This window comes from Taurulus bubalis (assembly GCF_910589615.1).
Source record: "Taurulus bubalis genome assembly, chromosome: 3".
Lineage (NCBI taxonomy): Eukaryota > Metazoa > Chordata > Actinopteri > Perciformes > Cottidae > Taurulus > Taurulus bubalis.
In genome coordinates, this window is record NC_136591.1 from 1812900 (window position 1) to 1831157 (window position 18258).

Here is an 18258-nt window from a genome sequence, read left to right on the forward strand (position 1 = left end):
CATCGTTCAGCAGACAGGTAACCGATGGAGATGTAATTGGAAAGGCCGCGTCAAATGAGCCAGTAAAACACTCTCATAGGGCAATCGTCAGGGGTCTCCTGCAGGGGCCAGCTATCGTCAGGGGTCTCCTGCAGGGGCCAGCTATCGTCAGGGGTCTCCTGCAGGGGCCGGGACCCTTGACACTGAGGAACACATTAAGGAGCCTCTGTGACGACGTGACCTTTCCTTTGGGAGGCTGCAGCTTCTTTCTGTCGTTTAGGTGGAACCCTTCAAGAGTCTTCACTCACAAAAGCAGGACGCCCAACAGTAACTGGAAAATACTTTATTCCTTGAACACCCCTCCCCCCCCCCCCCCCCCACACACACACACACACACACACACACACAATCAAGCGACGTGTCGAACATCTGGAATACAAGAAGAACCCCAGAAACGTAATAGGATTAACTGTCGGCGCTTTGAAAAGCTATTTATGTCGCGCTAATATTCAATTTCCTGCCGTGTAAATCGAAACGGCGCGAGGACTCGTTCATTCATTCATTCATTCATCCGCCGCCAGCCATTCACCAAGCGCTGGACGGGTTTTCTGTTCGATCCCCAAACGGGATTAAGTCGAACCGTGGCGCTAATCCTGGACTCCGCCCTCCTCCGTGAGTAACTTCGCTCCTAAATAAAGCAGCAGCAGGTCCCAGAAAAAAGAAACCCAAACGAGTTTCACTGCAGCGACCGCGTCCCTGGAACATCGTCCTGATAAATACGATAACGTGTGCTTGTCGCCAGCGTCCGACATGAAACCACGGTCCGGGTTCAGTCGGGTCCGTAGAGGTCCTTCAGCATGAACGGGCCCTCCAACTCGTAGCCCATCTTCCTGTAGTAGTCCCTGGTTCCTACGCCTGCAAACACACACGCACAAAGTAAGTCATCTCAAGGCGTCCCACCATCAGATGAATGATCCTCCTGTGTTTTCTTACCCGAGATAACCGCCAATCTGCTGGAGCCGTGTTCATCTCTGGCGATCCTCTCTGCCTCCTCCATCAGCATGGTCCCAAAACCCTGAGAAAAGGACCAGGCGATGAGACTTCGTATGATCGCTCGGGCCTCATTTGGTGGTGACGTATCTGGAGTCGGCGTACCTGGTGCTGGAACTTGCTGGGGTCCCGGCTGCTGACGGGCACGACGCTGCCGTACACGTGAAGCTCGCGGACGATGGAGGCGCCGCCCTTCAGCTCCGGGCGGAAGGACTGCGGGGAGCAGCGGCGGAGGCGCAGCAGGCCGATCAGGATGTCCTGCTCCGGGTCCTCGTAGGACAGGAAGGTCTCCCAGCCGCCGTTGGCCACGTAGTCCCTCCGCACCAGCTCCACCTGGACACACACACACACACACACACACGTTGTTAGGGAACACAGCATTCGGTAAATGTACCCCAGCACGACTCCCTCTGCAGGCCGCTGGGCGTTACCTGATACGGGCGGACTTTGTGGTGGATCTCCTGGATGCCCACCTCTCGTGTTCTCACGTCCCGACACTGCACACAGAGGAACGAACAAATGGGTCAAAGCAGCACGGAACATGTGAACTCTTGGGACGTCCTGAAGGGTAAGGGTGTTTATGGTCATTGTACAAACATACGACTCATCGGTCAGCACAGCAGTCACAGGTAAAAACATTAAGACAGGACAGGTTATTACAGCACTGTCCGGTGTGTCCAATGCTATTTATTCTGGTCATTTTTCAGCAATAACCCTTCAGAGTATTTACATCCTGTAAACAACTCTCAGCACAGTTGTTAGTGGTGGGGTACGCCATGCCGCCTTCCAAAGGATGCAGCATGCAGCCTGCAGTGTTTTAGGATTGCATCTCATTCACTAGCCACTCCTTCACACTAAAAGCATTCAACCGGAAGAGAAACACGGGGGCTTTTATTGTGAAGCAGTCATGTGTTGCTCGTGGCGTGACAGAAGAGCAGGTTCGGTGTCTTTCCCGTGGACTAGTAGATCAATCCTGTGATTGAAGGACGACCCTCTCTACCACAGAGCCACAGTGCATCTGATGCGTGGCAACAAAGCGTTGGCGCTGCACGTCCAGCGCAAGGAACCCACACAAACGGACGTGTCACTTTTTCTTTAAAGGCTTTCACTTAAAATACACAAAATAACTGCTTTGGATTTCCCCCCAACACAAAGACGACCTGGTTCCTGCTCCGCGTGTTTATCGCTCCTCCTCTTCACCTCTTCTTTCTCTCCTTCTGGATAAAGGCTTGTCTCTTCAATGCACATTACTAACTCTTTTACTTTCTTTTTCCATGGATCGTGGCTGCCTGGAACCGGTCCTGCCTGCTGCCATTGCCCTGCTGATGGAACCGGCCTGGAACCGGTCCTGCCTGCTGCCATGGCCCTGCTGATGGAACCGGCCTGGAACCGGTGCTGCCTGCTGCCATGGCCCTGCTGATGGAACCGGCCTGGAACCGGTCCTGCCTGCTGCCATGGCCCTGCTGATGGAACCGGCCTGGAACCGGTCCTGCCTGCTGCCATGGCCCTGCTGATGCCCCTCCTCTCTACCTCCTTCTGCTTAATGGATCGTGGTTATCTGGATCATGGACCATGCCTACTACTCATTATATGAATAATTTCTGTCACATTCATGTAATGTGCTGTAACTCCGTTACGTTATTCATTCTGGTCACATGACATCTGTTGCTTCTGTCCATCCGGGGAGAGGGATCCTCCTCTGTTGCTCTCCCTCAGGTTTCTTCCCTGTGAAAGGGTTTTTACTATCTTTATTGGGGGAGTTTTTCCTGATCCGATGTGAGGTCCCGCCCGGGACAGGATGTCATGTGTACAGATTGTAAAGCCCTCCGAGGCAAACCTGTATTTGTGATGTTGGGCTATATAAAATAAACTGAATTGAATCAACACGTACAACTAAGTTTCCTCGGTGAAAAGTTCAGAGCACCAGGTTTCAGAAGGTGGGAGAAGAGCAGAAGTTGCCACTGGTCTTGTCGATAAACTCTTTACCCCAGCGGTGTTTTCTGATGAGCACTCCTTTCACCCCGAGTCTCGTCTGATGGGAGTCGGTACGGGTCCTCTGGGGTCATCTACTTTTTAACACAAAGTCAATAGACGCCGTGGGCCGCAGAAGAGAGGGTGGTCCAATCCTACGCTCCGACAGTTTGGCGCTCCACTCTGTCGTCTTACTCCATGGAAGTGAGTCTGACAGTCAGAGTTCTGCTCGTTTGGGTCGCGTCCCAGCTGGATATCTCTTCTCTTCCTCTCTCAAAGAAAGCTGACGCAGGTCTTAGTTAAGGTCTCACCTCGGTGCCCATGTCTTTCATCCGGGCCAGAGCCAACTCTCTCAGGTTGCCGTGCTCCACCCCGGAGCTCACCAGCGGCATGGGGATGTCCCTAAGACAAAGACAGGATATACAATATAGAATCATAAAATGATGGACGAATAGCTTAAACATTGTATTTTACAACATAAGCATGAATGTATCCCTGGGGCTGCATTCACAAACTGTCTTAAAGGGGACATATCATGTTTGTATTCAGGTTCACACCATTTTATTTGGAGTTTCAACTAAAACATGTTTACTTTTATTCAATTTTCATTTTGCTTTTTGACTGTTTTAATGTTTTCTCATACGGTCTGACTGACGGTTCACTCTCTGTCCGGAACGCTCCCTTTTAGCGCCTGTCTCTTTAAGAGCCAAAAAAAGCCCAGTGTGCTCTGATTGGTCAGCGTTTCCTGGTCTTTAACTTTAGGAGCAGCTTTTCGGTTTAGAGGCCTTACATGTGTGTATACACGTAAGTGTATAATGTCTAGGGCTTTTATTGTGAAAGGTTAGAACAGGAGGGGCCTCTGTAAAGGTTGAAAAGAAGAGCCTCTGTAGAAAAAAATAGACATTTGTTTGTTTGCCTAATAATTGCATTATGTGTGAAAGAACAAACGACAAAAAAAGTTTGAAAAAGTATCTTGACGTGTGTTTAAAGGAGGAGCTCCTCTTTGACGATTGGATCTACTATTCTAGCTAGTGTCCGGCTGTCGCCATCGGTTTCTCCGCCTCACCTCTGGACCCGGTAGACTCGGGTCCAGGGCGGCACCAGCGCCAGGATGCGGGCCACCAGGTCCACCAGGGCGCTGGGCGTGTAGCTCTTGTAGCGGCCCGTCTTCCACAGCTCGTACAGGCCCGTCCCGCGGATCACCAGCGTCGGGTACAGCTTCAGGCCGTCGGGCCGGAACGCCGGGTTCTCAAAGAACTCCTGGAAGACAAACAGGCGGGTCCACGTGAGCGGAAATCACTCGACATTTATCTGCTGACACTTTGGTCTGGAGATGTTACTGATGAACAAGGAAGAATCACAAAGTCACAGCCGGTTTGTTGCTCATAAACCTACAGAAATGGAATTTCTGACATTCTGACCAATGGATTCCATGACTTTAAACCAAATGACAAGAAGAGAGAATAAATGAAATGTGGTTCAAAAGGGATGCCGAAGTGGACTTAGGACCAGAAAGCATTATATTAAATTCTAAAACACTCCATTTGCAAAGGCCCCGCCCCCTAGAACGTGACAGAGGATGTCTCGTGTCAAGCAGATAGCCGCTCGGCAGCGCTCCGTTATTCAATTGCGGCGGCTTCTTCCTCCGTGTCGGTTTTTCTAGTGCGGCGAAAGCGAATCAGTGTGATTTCCAGTCATCCTCCTCCCCTCTCGGCTCCGCTATCATGATCAGCACCGTGAAGATCTGGAATCGAGGCGCATTCTCCAAAATAGGCCGCATTATCGGTATCTCATGATCTCTCTCTCTCGTCACAGCTCATAATCACACGGGGAGATGTCCCGCCAAACCCCGAGGGAGAGTCAGGGAGCCAATCTGACAAATAACAAGGCTTTCAATGCCCAAAAAAAAGAGACGAGGCACTATTTAGATTCTGCACCTGCTGCTTTTTTCCTGGGGATTGCATATCAGAGCTGGTCGGTGGAGAGGAACCTGTTAAGGGATGCCTCCCCCGGGACAGGGAGCATCTGTACAGGGGAGATAAGTGAGGGAGCATCTAAGGCCGGGAGGAAGTTGTAATCGAATTTCATTATCAGGACAGCCGTGATGGACGCGAGGAGGATGCAAAGCTGCAGCCGCGAGAACGCGTCGGCGGTCCGACGGTGGGGATGCAGCCGGGATGCAACACGCCGGGAAGATAGCGGCTGGAAAATAAAGAAAGCATGTTTGAACGAATGCGATTAAGGCAAACAGAAAGGAGAACGAAGAGCTCCTCGCTGTAGCTTGCAACCAGAGCTCTGTCTCAATGGAATCAGTATTTAATATATATTAAGAAAACATCCCTCCACTGAAACCTCAGCTGCTATTTGCGTCATATTTGCAGCATTTGCTTCCCTTTCTTAATACATTGGATGCTGCAAGCAAACAAAACCTATGAGCCAGATCTTTCATTCAACCGTCCAGTTATGATGTGTTCCTGCTTAATCCTTTTAAGGTCATGGGGCAGCGGGATTCTCACTGCAGTGCGGGCTGCACAATTATAGCAGAAATTATCACCACTAATAAATTGCTCAGTCTTGAGAAAAAAAAGAATTTTCTCTCTCTTAATTGAACAAAAATGTTTTATTCCTCTGAAATAGCATGTGGGACGATCCACTCTGTTTTCATGATGGGCAGAAACGAAGAATCGGCATCTTTTGGTTGGCTTATTATTGAATTATTATTAATTCCATTCTTCACTTACGTATAGTCCTATGTGTTGCACCCAGACGGCAGCCTCCAGGTCTGGAAAGTGAAGTCTATGCTTCATGTGTTAAAGCTGCATTCTCTCTCCTGACCACCAGGGGGCGACTCCTCTGGTTGTATAGAAGTCTGTGCTGCATGTGTTAAAGCTGCATTCTCTCTCCTGACCACTAGGGGGTGACTCCTCTGGTTGTATAGAAGTCTATGCCTCATGTGTTAAAGCTGCATTCTCTCTCCTGACCACCAGGGGGAGACTCCTCTGGTTGTATAGAAGTCTATGCCTCATGTGTTAACGCTGCATTCTCTCTCCTGACCACCAGGGGGTGATTCCTCTGGTTGTATAGAAGTCTATGCCTCATGTCTTAAAGCTGCATTCTCTCTCCTGACCACCAGGGGGTGACTCCTCTGGTTGTATAGAAGTCTATGCCTCATGTGTTAAAGCTGCATTCTCTCTCCTGACCACCAGGGGGAGACTCCTCTGGTTGTATAGAAGTCTATGCCTCATGTGTTAAAGCTGCATTCTCTCTCCTGACCACCAGGGGGAGACTCCTCTGGTTGTATAGAAGTCTATGCCTCATGTGTTAAAGCTGCATTCTCTCTCCTGACCACCAGGGGGAGACTCCTCTGGTTGTATAGAAGTCTATGCCTCATGTGTTAAAGCTGCATTCTCTCTCCTGACCACCAGGGGGAGACTCCTCTGGTTGTATAGAAGTCTATGCCTCATGTGTTAAAGCTGCATTCTCTCTCCTGACCACCAGGGGGTGACTCCTCTGGTTGTATAGAAGTCTACATAAACGACTAGGGCTGCAACAACGAATTGATAAAATCGATAAAAATCGATTATCAAAAGAGTTGGCAACACATGTCATTATCGATTCGCAGCGTTTCTGAGATTGGAGTGAGACACGAGAAAAGCTGAGGTCGTGATCTTAGCAATAGAACATCTTTGATAATCAAACTTGTTTTTAATGAAGCTAGTCAGCTTGCTGTCGCGTTAGCTAACGTGTTGGGTTGTGTGTTGTCGTTAAAGTTACTTTATGTTCCGTTACAGTTCAGTCTTGCTTGTAGAAAACCGTAACGTGGTGAAACATGCCGTCACTCGTTAACGTTACACCGGAGGATCTGGCTGCAGGTTGTTTATTTATTTTTTTACTCAAAGTAGAATGAAGCAAATCACGTAGTCGGGCTCAGCCAACAACGTGATGTCGTGGTCATAAGAGGCCCAGATATTGATCAGATGATGTGAATGAAAGACTTTAAAAGAGGATGCTCTATATGCAGAGCAGCTTGATGCAGCTGAGAGGAGCTGGAGGTTTCGGTCCAAACAGACGTGAGAGGAGCAGTGCAGCTTCCTCTGTCCAGCGGTTCACACATATTGATGAAGCAGGGCATGCTACAGCAGCCTCTGCTCCAAGGAGATCAATTGCAGTAAAAAGGCAGATGTAAAGCATACATGTGTATGTTTTTAGTGTTAGTCCATTCTTATTTTATTTTTTTAATTAACAGCTCAGGGATGTTCAAGGAGCACCCTGTTTGTGCTTTCTGAACATGTTTTGTCACTTCTGTTTTTGAATAAAGGGTTGAAAATGTATGTTTTTTTAATCTGATTCATTGATTAATCGGATAAAGAATCAACCGATTAATCGATTATTAAAATAATCGTAACTACATTGCTCCATAGCGCAACCGGTTGCCAAAGCTCAATGGCGTACCTTCGATTGAGGCAACCCGAACACAAACACTTCTGTTTATACATCTTTTCGGTTATCTTCCAATACTTCCACTTGCTGTCGGATTCCTAGATGCAACTGTTCAAAGTGCAGCAGTGAAGTTTATGGATTCTGCAGAGAAAATAAATCCTGAGTTGCTTCGTTTGGACACCGGAGCGAAGACGTTGAGGAAGCTGCTGGATTTCCTCCACACTCACATTAGATGTGACGAGCAAGAGCAAAGGGGAGCCACACAGTAGCTTTATGACGAGGAGGAGGAGGAAGAGGAGGAAGAGGAGGAGGAGGAGGAGGAGGAGGAGGATGAGGAGGAGGAAGAGGAGGAAGAGTGACTGGAAGAGGACGGAGACGAGAGACAGGAGGGGAAGTGTGAGGTGGAAAGTAACGACGGGAGAAGAGAGTGAAGGAAAAAGATAAAGCGAAAGATAATGGAGACGAGGGAGAAGCAGAGGGGAGACACACACACACACACACACACACACACACACACACACACACACACACACACCGAGTGCCTTCATCGCTATCTTGAATATTCTCGATTTTCTCAGCGACACATACAAAAACAACCTCTAACAAAAAGGCGACCGAGACCGTTTTAGTCACTGAAAAATGATCTTATCGTAGATCAGCGTGTCGGCCGATAAGCAACGACAATCTACGGCGTAGAAATGCTACGGTTCGGGTGATTTAGGAGGAATCTCTAATCAGCAGGGTTTCCCCCACCAGTGTTTAAAATGTGTTTGTGTAGTTAAACTATCTGGATGGTCGGTCCGTCACTTTGGTCTGGACTGAAGTATCTTAACTGGATGGATCCCCAGAAGATGAACCCTAAGAACACTGCGGTAGAACCTCCCTGGAATGCCTCAAGTTGTTATGCTAAGCTAACGTCTCCCGCCTCCATCTTCACACTTGACTCACCGACTTGAGTGATATTGATCTTCTCATCTTGCTTCCAGCGAGAAAGTAAAGAATGTACTTCTGAAAACGTCACATTGCATTTTAAACTATTGTTGGAATCTGAGACAATGAGTGGCGTGTTTTGGGAGGAAGTCCCCGGTGTGCGTCAGACTCTCGCCCGCACCAATTAGTACAGAATCTGTTTTTTCTCTTTCCTCCTCGGCGTCGCTAATCGCTTGCTTTCTGTTTTCGTCGGTGTGAAACAAATAAACACCGCAGAGCCTCGAACCGAGTCTTCCTGCCGAGGCCCACGCTGCAGCTGTGCCTCCAATCAGAGCGGGAGCCCGCTGTTGAGAGGCGTCCGGCGGGATCCTCCACCGACTGGCGCGGCGTTTTCTGTTTTGATACTTTCAAGACGCGGCATGGAGGACTCGCGTGCCGGGAAACCAGCGGCGAGGACGCCGCACGCTGATGCCGAGCAGAGGAAGCAGATACGGCTGCTGAACGTCACCATCGACTTCTAGGGGATCACTTTGAGTCTGTTGCCGGGCGGAAACCTCCCTAAAGTCCAGCGGAACCAAGTGATGACTCCAGAACTTTGGTTTGTTCTCACGCTCAGCTGAACTCACATCATGTCTCTGCTTTATTTTGTCTGTTTAGAGGAATAAAGACACTCTGTTGGCTTCTTCCATGTGTTTGATTCAGAATTCCAATACTTGTGTTTATTTATATGTATTTTTTCAGCAAAGTTTTGTGATTTTTTTTTTTTTGATCTGCAAAAAAAACACTTTCAAAAGATATTTTGATCATAACTATGAACATCCAGCATGAGCATGAGCAAGGTGGATCTAAAAGGATATTGTTCAGTGCCGTAACAACAACCCACAGACTAATAGTGCACCTTTTTATGAAGATTAAGACCTAAAGCATCGACATCTGCAACAATGAACACAATCCAGGAAAGCATTGGCGTGTTATGAAGCATATTCGGTTCAAAAATGGAAAAATGACCCACTTGGTGCCAAGACCGTGTCTGATCCAGTCGACCCTACTATCAACATGATCAGCTGTTTCCTCGTGTGTCTATGACTCGGTCTAAGCAGCGTCAAGGGACCAATGAGAACGTAGGATTTTCTAGCGACCAAGGAGAGAGAAAGAAGAAGCCCTGGTGTTTGTCTATGTTGAGACACTACTAGGGCTCAGCTATGGATTTTGATTTCTTCATGAGACTTTGACTGGAATACGACGTTGTAAGGGCTTCTTATAAAGGTTTCAGTGAAACGTTAAAATCACCACGGCCCTCATCTCACAAGAGTCACGGTATTTTAGCGATTTAAATGAATTTGTGGTTGCGTAGATATGCAAGGTGCCGTTTTTAAAACCCACTTTCTGGGAAAAAGAGGCGAACCGGGGCTCGGTGCCGATTTGGCAAATCAAGATAGGTTGAAGGTGTGATTATGTATCAAATAATCTGTTGAAAATAAGTGATATTAATGAGCACTTACGATGAACTGCTCCACGTCCCTCTCCATGCCCACGTTGGGCAGGTCCGGCATCATGTGGGCGACCACCTTGAAGCCGGCGTCCTTGGAGAGCTGGAACGACTCGCAGACGGCCCTCACCGTGTGACCTCTGGAAGGAACAACAGACATGTTCTCACCTCACACACACACACACACACACACACACACACACACACACCGGCTGCCATAATGGCCACGCCTGCTCCTTCCTCCGCACCTGTTGGTGTCCCGGGCCACGTCTTCAAACACGCTCTGGACTCCGATCTCCAGGCGGGTGCAGCCGTAGCGCAGCATGTCGCTGAGGTGCCTCTTCAGGCAGTAGTCGGGCCGCGTCTCGATGGTGATGCCCACACACTTGGTGTTGCTGCGCTCAGAGTACCTGCACGAAGAAACCGGCTGTCATTCCTGTTGTGCATCATTTCTGCCCTCAAAGCCTGCAGCTCTTTCTTCTGTCTCCCAGGAAATGAGTGTTTTTTACTAGACTAAAACTGTGCCATCTCCTCAGCCACAGCTCCCATTTAATTCGTTTGAATTGCTAAAGTAGCGTAACCCTTGTGGGAAGATACTCGTGGTTTACATTTTAAAGATCGTTACATTTGAATAATTCCATAAGCTCCTCAACATGACGAAGCGATTATAACAATTCACTAAAACACTCAGTCATTTCTTGCTCAGACTCTTGATCATGTTTATGCAGAAAATAAATCAAATCAGATTTTTTGCGGATTCGTTAGAGATCAAGGACAATAGGGTCTGGTATTCATATTAAGGTCATGTGAGCTGTATCAGGTTGACAGTCTTATATCATATAATATCATCTTGCTTTGTTATAGTAACGTTTTCTTTTTATTATTGGACTATTGAGTCCTGCTGAGTGTGTTTTTAAGCTGGGATCATTAAGCAACATCCATTTACAAGCTGGGAGTTTGCACGGCTCATGATGCAGACTGGCCTCGCATTACGGACTCACTGAAATGCAATAAAGGAAACAGAGGGGGAAAGAGAAATAATGTTTGCAATGCAAATGTAAAATGAGACATTAATGAGTGTTTACAAAAGCAAGTTAAATACTTAAATTGAGAAGTCACTGAAGGGATTTGGAGTTATTCTTCCGCTGTGCTTACAGGTTGAGATCAGCCTCCAGCTACAGATTCACCTCAGTATCAATACTTTCATAATACAACATGGATGAAATCCGGGGTTCTCGACCTTTTGTGACGTAAGAAACACTTTGGATTGTTTTCTGTAATGACCTAAATAAATATTCAGCTGTACCAAATGTCAGGGTTTAAAATGAAAAGTTCTCGACTGTATCTTTGAATGTCTGTTGTTTTATTCCATCACCCGTACAACTATGACTCTGTGCTATTATGGTTAAGTCAATAAAACTCATGGTGCTGTTAGGTTGCTGCTCGACCGCCCAGAGAGATGTAGTTTTTGAAAGGCTAAACGCCAACAGAGAGGGATTGAATACAAATCAATGTTTTCAGGGTCATATTTCTTCACCACGCAGCGTTGTCTCCCACATGAGTTTTCATTGTTAAAAAATTATCCATTTTGTGTTATTTAGATATAAAAATAACTAGCTTTGCATATCTGTAAATTAATCCAACCATTGGTCAGTAGCTCCACCAGGGGTTGAGAACAGCTGGACTAGACAGGGTTCTTACGGTCATGGAAAACCTGCAAGTCATGGAGTTTTAAAATGGTTATTTCCAGGCCTGGAAAAGTCATACAGGCATCTATATAAATGTTTATTCTTTTAATCAAACTATTGTCTCATTCATTTGTGTCATTTAAGGTTTACTGTATGCTTTGTATTCTCATTGTTAGTTTAAATACTACATTCACTCACTTTTTACTGTTTACACCCAGACTTCACTAAATGTTTGTAGTGGACATTTGGTTTAAAGTCCTGGAAAAGTCATGAAACCCACTGGTCAGAATGTGTATGAACCCTGATTAAAGACGGTGTGTACGTTTAACTACATTAACTTCATGAGTTTCCACCTCGTTCTGCTGCCTCCAAAAGGAAGGACAAAAAAAAAAAAACCAGTTGATGAAGGTTTAAATAAATCAATGTGTGCCCGTTCGACCTCCAGGTGCCGCTGAGCAGCAGGAGGCTGCTGTAGCATTAATTGAACAAGCGCTCTAATGATTTCCATGAAGACTTTTAGTGACTTTTCCAGGACTAGTAATCCTCACTTGCATCCTGGTTCTACCACAGACTTTTAAAACAAGGCTCAAATTAAACAAACATACACATTACGGATGGGAGCACAAACTCATTTTACACACATGGGGAACAATGCTGTGTGGACATTTGTATGACCGGGAACACGATATTCTTACAAGAGCATATACAGGGTTCATACACATCCTGACCAGTGGATCCATGACTTTAAACCAAATTTCCATGAGCAAACATTTAGTGAAGTCAGGGTGTAAACAGTAAAAAGTGAGTAAATGTAGTATTTAAACTAACAATGAGAACACAAAGCATACAGTAAACCTTAAATGACACAAATGAATGAGACAATAGTTTGATTAAAAGAATAAACATTTATATAGATGCCTGTATGTATGCCTGCTTATATTTTGAGTCTTTCTTTTAAAAGCATATTCATTATTTCAAACTCAGCCTAAATGAACGACATGAACACATGAATATAACACATTTACATGAATATTACTAAACTTTTGGCATTTTATTTTTTTCAAGGACTTTTCCAGGCCTGGAAAATAACCATTTAAAATTCTATGACTTTTCCATGAGCGTATGAACCCTGGTACAAGTCCACTTATCGGGCTGAATAAACAATCATCCACTGCTCAAAATGAGTCCACCCCTTCCCCTTACCTTCTTACGCCACTTATACACTACTTATATCTCACGTCCCAATTCCATACTTACTACCTCATCATGAATACTTAAAGATGGGTCTCCTGCATGCTCTCAAACTGATGCTCCCACAGTCTTTAACGGCCTTAACCTTTGCCACCACCAGATGTGGAAGTGACTACGGGCGACTCGTCACCCTTTCAAAGTGATATTTCTGTGAGCCTCATCATGACTCACATGCAACTTCTGAACTAATCTGAGTCCCCACCCAAAAAGCTGACGCATCTCGTCTCAGCACGCCAGCCGGCGTTCATTTTCTCCACTCCAGCTGCTCCAATGACCATTAGCGCCCCTCATGCCAGCGCATATTCCGCCCCGTTCTGTATCTGCTGGCAATAAATGTCCATCTCTTACAGTCGGCTGGCTGATTTACACAAAGTTTGTGCTCCGGAGAGGGTGATCAGATTGTGTTGGATGAATCAATAAAAAGTCTATTATCTCGGGCGATTATCTCGTGATACCTCGCTGTTGTGATCAGATCGGGAGCGGAGGGCCGAAATCACACACACACACACACACACACACAGACAGATAAGGGCTGTCCCCAGCCAACCGAACCATCACAAACTGAGCAGCAGCCACCGCAATTACCCCAATCACAGCATCTTAACGAAGACTGCTGATAGCAGACACCTAGAAGCGCGCACACACACACACACACACACACACACACACACACACACACACACACACACACACACACACACACACACACACAGGTCTTATCTGACTTGAGAGAACAAACAAACAGCCTCGGTCCCGGGGAAAAGCTATTATTTGGCCAAATGGTCTGTACGACAGCTCTTTTAACGAATGGGTGGTTCTACTTTTTTCTACTTCATTTAAAAAGAAAGTTTGCTTCTCATCCGTGCTGAGCAGACTGGAGGGAACATAAGAGGCCTCATTCAGAGCAGCCTCGCTTATCTTCGTGATCTGAGCTTCCTGCAGATGTTCAGGGTTTAAATTAGCCGTGGTAAGTCTGATGTCAAGTGGACGTAAAAAACACCGTGGAGTTCAGAAAGACGTGGCTGCGTAGCGCACACACACACACACACACACACACACACACACACACACACACACACACACACACACAACGATCGGGAAGGAAAGGCATGTAGTGCTTATCCTTAATTATAGTCCGTTTTTTTATTTATGTAAAAAAAGAAAATTCTGTTTAAATAATGTTAACTTCACGACAACAAAGTGGAATAATGGATGAGATGAAAAGACAGAAAATGACATGAAAGAGTCTGTCATTTGTGTGTGTGTATATATATATATATATATATATATATATATATATATATATATATATATATATATATATTCTAAGTTTCTATCAGTAAGACAGGATGATGTCACACAGTCATAAATCAGTGTGAAAAGAAATCCTACAAACGGTAGAGAAGCGCCCTCTGGTGGAGACTGCTGTGAACTATTCTCAGATACACCAAGGGGACAGAAAGGGGTTGACCTTTAATAGAGAGGATCTACACATTGCCAGACGTGCAGCATGGTCACAGATGGACCGCTGCAGGTGCGTTACTGGCCTCAGACACAGCCGTACCTGACGGCCTCGGCCACGCTGTTGGAGGTGTGTCCTGACAGGGCGTCGTGCAGGTTCCTGATGAAGTAGTCCCTGTACTCCTCGGGCAGCGCCATGAAGGTCCCGCCCATCACGATGAACTCCACCTTGTCCACGCTGTGGCCCAGCTGCTTCAGCTGCAGGGCCACAGAAAACACACCCGGTATTCAGACACTTTACGGGGCTCTTACTCAAGAGTAAATAACATTCTCTACAACCACAGTTACTACGATTGAGCATCCTATGAGATGAACGGGAATATACACTTTAAAATGGCATTGCACATGAAGCTGACTTCCAACCTTCAAAACTGGATTTGCAGATTGCTCGTCTGCAGACTAATGTGGCCATAAATTTAAATACGGGTGGAATTGGGGTCGGGTCTTGACAGGCAGGGGAAAAGCCATGACACTCATTACTGTGAACTAGATATATCATCAACGGTTATGATTTATACATGTGTGCAAGCAACGACGATCACTGCACAGAAGCTGATTTTGTGGATTTTTTTTTTAAATAGTGTCATCACCTTGTGACTATGTGAAAAGAAGTTTCACAGTTAAGATAAACAGAGGCAGATGTGTCACGCAACTACACATATATATATATATATATATATATATATATATACATATACATATACATATATATAATTATTTTTTATACACATTTTGAACAATGGATTTCATGACTTTTTCATGACTTTAAACCAAATGTTCACTACAAACATTTAGTGAAATCTGTGTGTAAACAGTAAAAAGTGAGTAAATGTAGTATTTAAACTAACAATGAGAATACAAAGCATACAGTAAACCTTAAACGACTCAAATGAATGAGACAATAGTTTGATTAAGAGAATAAACATTTATATAGATGCCTGTATGTATGCCTGCTTATAGTTTGAGTCTTTCTTTTAAAAGCATATTAATTTTATATATAAATATATATAAAAGATAACAGCCTGAAGACACTGACCTGCTCCACCCGGTGTCGGGTCTGAAGGTACGGGTCGTAACGAGCTCGGATCGCTCTCATGGACGTCGGCTATCAGAGGGAGAGAAACACAACTTATTAAAAACATGCCTAATGAATATCTTTAAGTCAAAGTTCAACCCAAAACAAAGACTTTGATCTGAATACAAAGTGTAAAGACTACAAACAGGAAAGCAGGACTCCCCTGAGGACAAACCGACATACACATACGAAAGCTGCCATGACAACAGTAAGTACAGCCGCTGTGAGAAGCATCTGGACCTGGACACGAGACTCAGTGTCCTGAGAAAGATCCTCACCTCGTAGCCGGTGTAGGACTGGGTGGAGTACTCGAAGTCTGAGTCCGGGCCACCGGGACAGTAGCTGCCAGAGAAAAGATGGAGGGATGATTTAAAAGAGATAAAAGATATACATATTCGTCCTCTTACCGTGCCGCTATTTATCCATCTAGATTGATTTGATGTGAGTTACCTAAACGTCTCCATCCAGAAAACAGGATTTCTGGATAGAGACGTTGCTCGTTAGTTCTTCAAATGTCTTAGAGCAGCGCGAGCCGAGTGCCATCTTACATTATGAGATATATCGGATTGTAGAGAAGGCCGACTCCTCTACAGCCGATACCTCCAACACTCAGCAACTCACACAAAACCGTTCACATTGATAAACAGCACTACAGGTAAGAGGGGAAATGTGGATTTTGGTATGTGATTTTAAATAAATAAAAGCCCCACAGCAGAAGTAGACCATAAATATGTCCGTGACCCTCGGTACTCACACACAGATGTTGCCCGTGAAGCTGATGTGTGGACATCGATGCGGTTTGCACATCACAGCCACCACCGCGATCTGGAGAGGGGACAGAAAAACTATTAGAATTAACAATGAATACATCTCATCTGGTTGAATATTTATGATCCAGAATCTAACACCAGTCAGTCTACATATTGCAGTGGCGTTGCATTGTCCGTGACAAGTTATCGTCTTTCTAAAAGCACCACGCTGCAACTTAAACTGCTTGGCTCCAGCCCTGCAGACCCGGCGTTGGCCTGCTGACCCCAGGTCAGGGCACTCACCCCGCTGGCGGTGCGGATGGGTTTGGCCTTCAGTTTGGGCACCAGAGCGCGGCGGTAGTGTTGTGGAACGGCAGCGATGATGTCGACCAATCGGGGCAGGGCTTCCAGTCCGTATTTGGCTGAGGTCTTGGTCTTCACTCTTTTGAAAAGAGAATCATAAAATAAATAAATAAATATGGAGCATAGACCCGTGTACATGTAAGTAGGAGAGCCTTGTTTCAGTCTTTTGTGATCCTCATGTTAAAATGTACAAGTCCAACAGGAACAAACACTCAAGCACAATTCTAAACGAGTTTCACCTGCGGTGCACTAGTAGTAAAGCAAAAATGAAAAAGATTCATTCAGGTAACATTTAATTTAATCCTGCTCAAGCTTCCCAGATGGACGAGTGAAGTCACATGTTTGTGACTCGTAATGTTCCCACGTTCCATGCTGTGTTGAGGAATGTGATATACAAATTGAAATGTCGATTAAATGACTCAGAAAATGTGATTATAAAAGTCTGAACTGAGCCAACAGACGGACACAAGGTATTCTTATTGTCTGTATGTTTTTAACCACGCGTGACTTTTAACTGCAATGATTATATCTGTGTCCTCGTATTGTGTTTTATATATTGTTGTTGGATTTGTGTTTGTTGCTATATGGACTCATGAGTCTGAAATAAATATATGTATACCTTCAGCACTGAGACTTAAATCACAGGGAAAAAAGTGAATGGTTTTATAAATATGTGGAAAAGCCCAGCAGTCTAAACCTCCCGTAGTCTGCACACAACATGGACTCCCATCCTCAGTGTGAATATAGAGCTGTAATAAAAGACAGGGTCCATACACATTCTGACCAATGGACTTCAGGACTTTTCCAGGACTTTAAACCAAATTTCCATTACAAACATTTAGTGAAATCTGGGTGTTAACAGTAAAAAGTGAGTAAATGTAGTATTTAAACTAACAATGAGAATACAAAGCATACAGTAAACCTTAAATGACACAAATGAATGAGACAATAGTTTGATTAAAAGAATAGATATTTATATAGATGCCTGTATGTATGCCTGCTTATATTTTGAGTCTTTCTTTTAAAAGCATATTCATTATTTCTTCATGTACAGACTTACTTGTTGAGGTTGATGTCTTTTCCTTCTTCGTGGGCTTCAACCAGCTGCTGGATGACGTCAGCAATGGTCATCATCATCAGCTCGGCTCGGCTGTGATCACCTATCAAAGATAATCAATACATCGTGACCACCACGTCTTTAGTGTAACGTTACAAGCTCTGCTACAGCTAATGTTAGCTCGTGCTGTTAGCAAAAACCCGTATCAGGAGCTGGGTGAATTCAGGCTGAAGCACGAAGGACTTTTAAAAAACACGTACGACTCGCTTCGTTAACTAGAAGCTCGAGTTATATCGCTGTCATCGTGTTTTGAGACTTAGGAAGACAAGTTAGCTTTAGCAACAAGCTAAAGCCAGCCAGACCGGTTGAGAAAGTAACTTCTGCTCATTTTTAACACACTCTAACAGACTCACTCTTTTTCTTTGGCTTCCCCATCTCTTCCTGTAGGCACGCAGTCAACAATGCCAACGAGTGGATGCTGGTGAACAGGATTTCAACCTGTTTTAACCGGTGGGGGCTGTCACAAATAGTAAACAACTCCACGTTGCGTCTAAACACGGCTTCTGTCGTACGGCAGGCGAAACTGTCGTAAAATGTCGAAAACGCTCCTTGAACTGTTGTGTTTTTGAGGGTTCTAAAAATGTTCCGATGGGGGAAACCACTGTGTTGTCTCGGGTTAATTATCATTAACTGAG

At 45.3% G+C, this 18258-nt stretch overlaps 1 protein-coding gene across 1 annotated transcript; it reads right to left on the bottom strand.

Annotated features, from left to right (window-relative positions):
- Positions 1-369: 369 nt before the first annotated feature.
- On the bottom strand, positions 370-18105 carry elp3 (elongator acetyltransferase complex subunit 3). The gene is made up of 15 exons (XM_079214918.1): positions 17977-18105; positions 17567-17666; positions 16447-16585; positions 16149-16219; positions 15673-15736; positions 15356-15424; positions 14363-14517; positions 10108-10269; positions 9873-9999; positions 4067-4260; positions 3312-3402; positions 1461-1526; positions 1135-1362; positions 973-1054; positions 370-894 (listed from the first exon to the last, which is right to left on the bottom strand). The coding sequence occupies exons 1-15, from the start codon at positions 17996-17998 to the stop codon at positions 809-811; spliced, it is 1656 nt and encodes a 551-aa protein (XP_079071044.1). The 5' UTR covers positions 17999-18105; the 3' UTR covers positions 370-808.
- Positions 18106-18258: the final 153 nt, after the last annotated feature.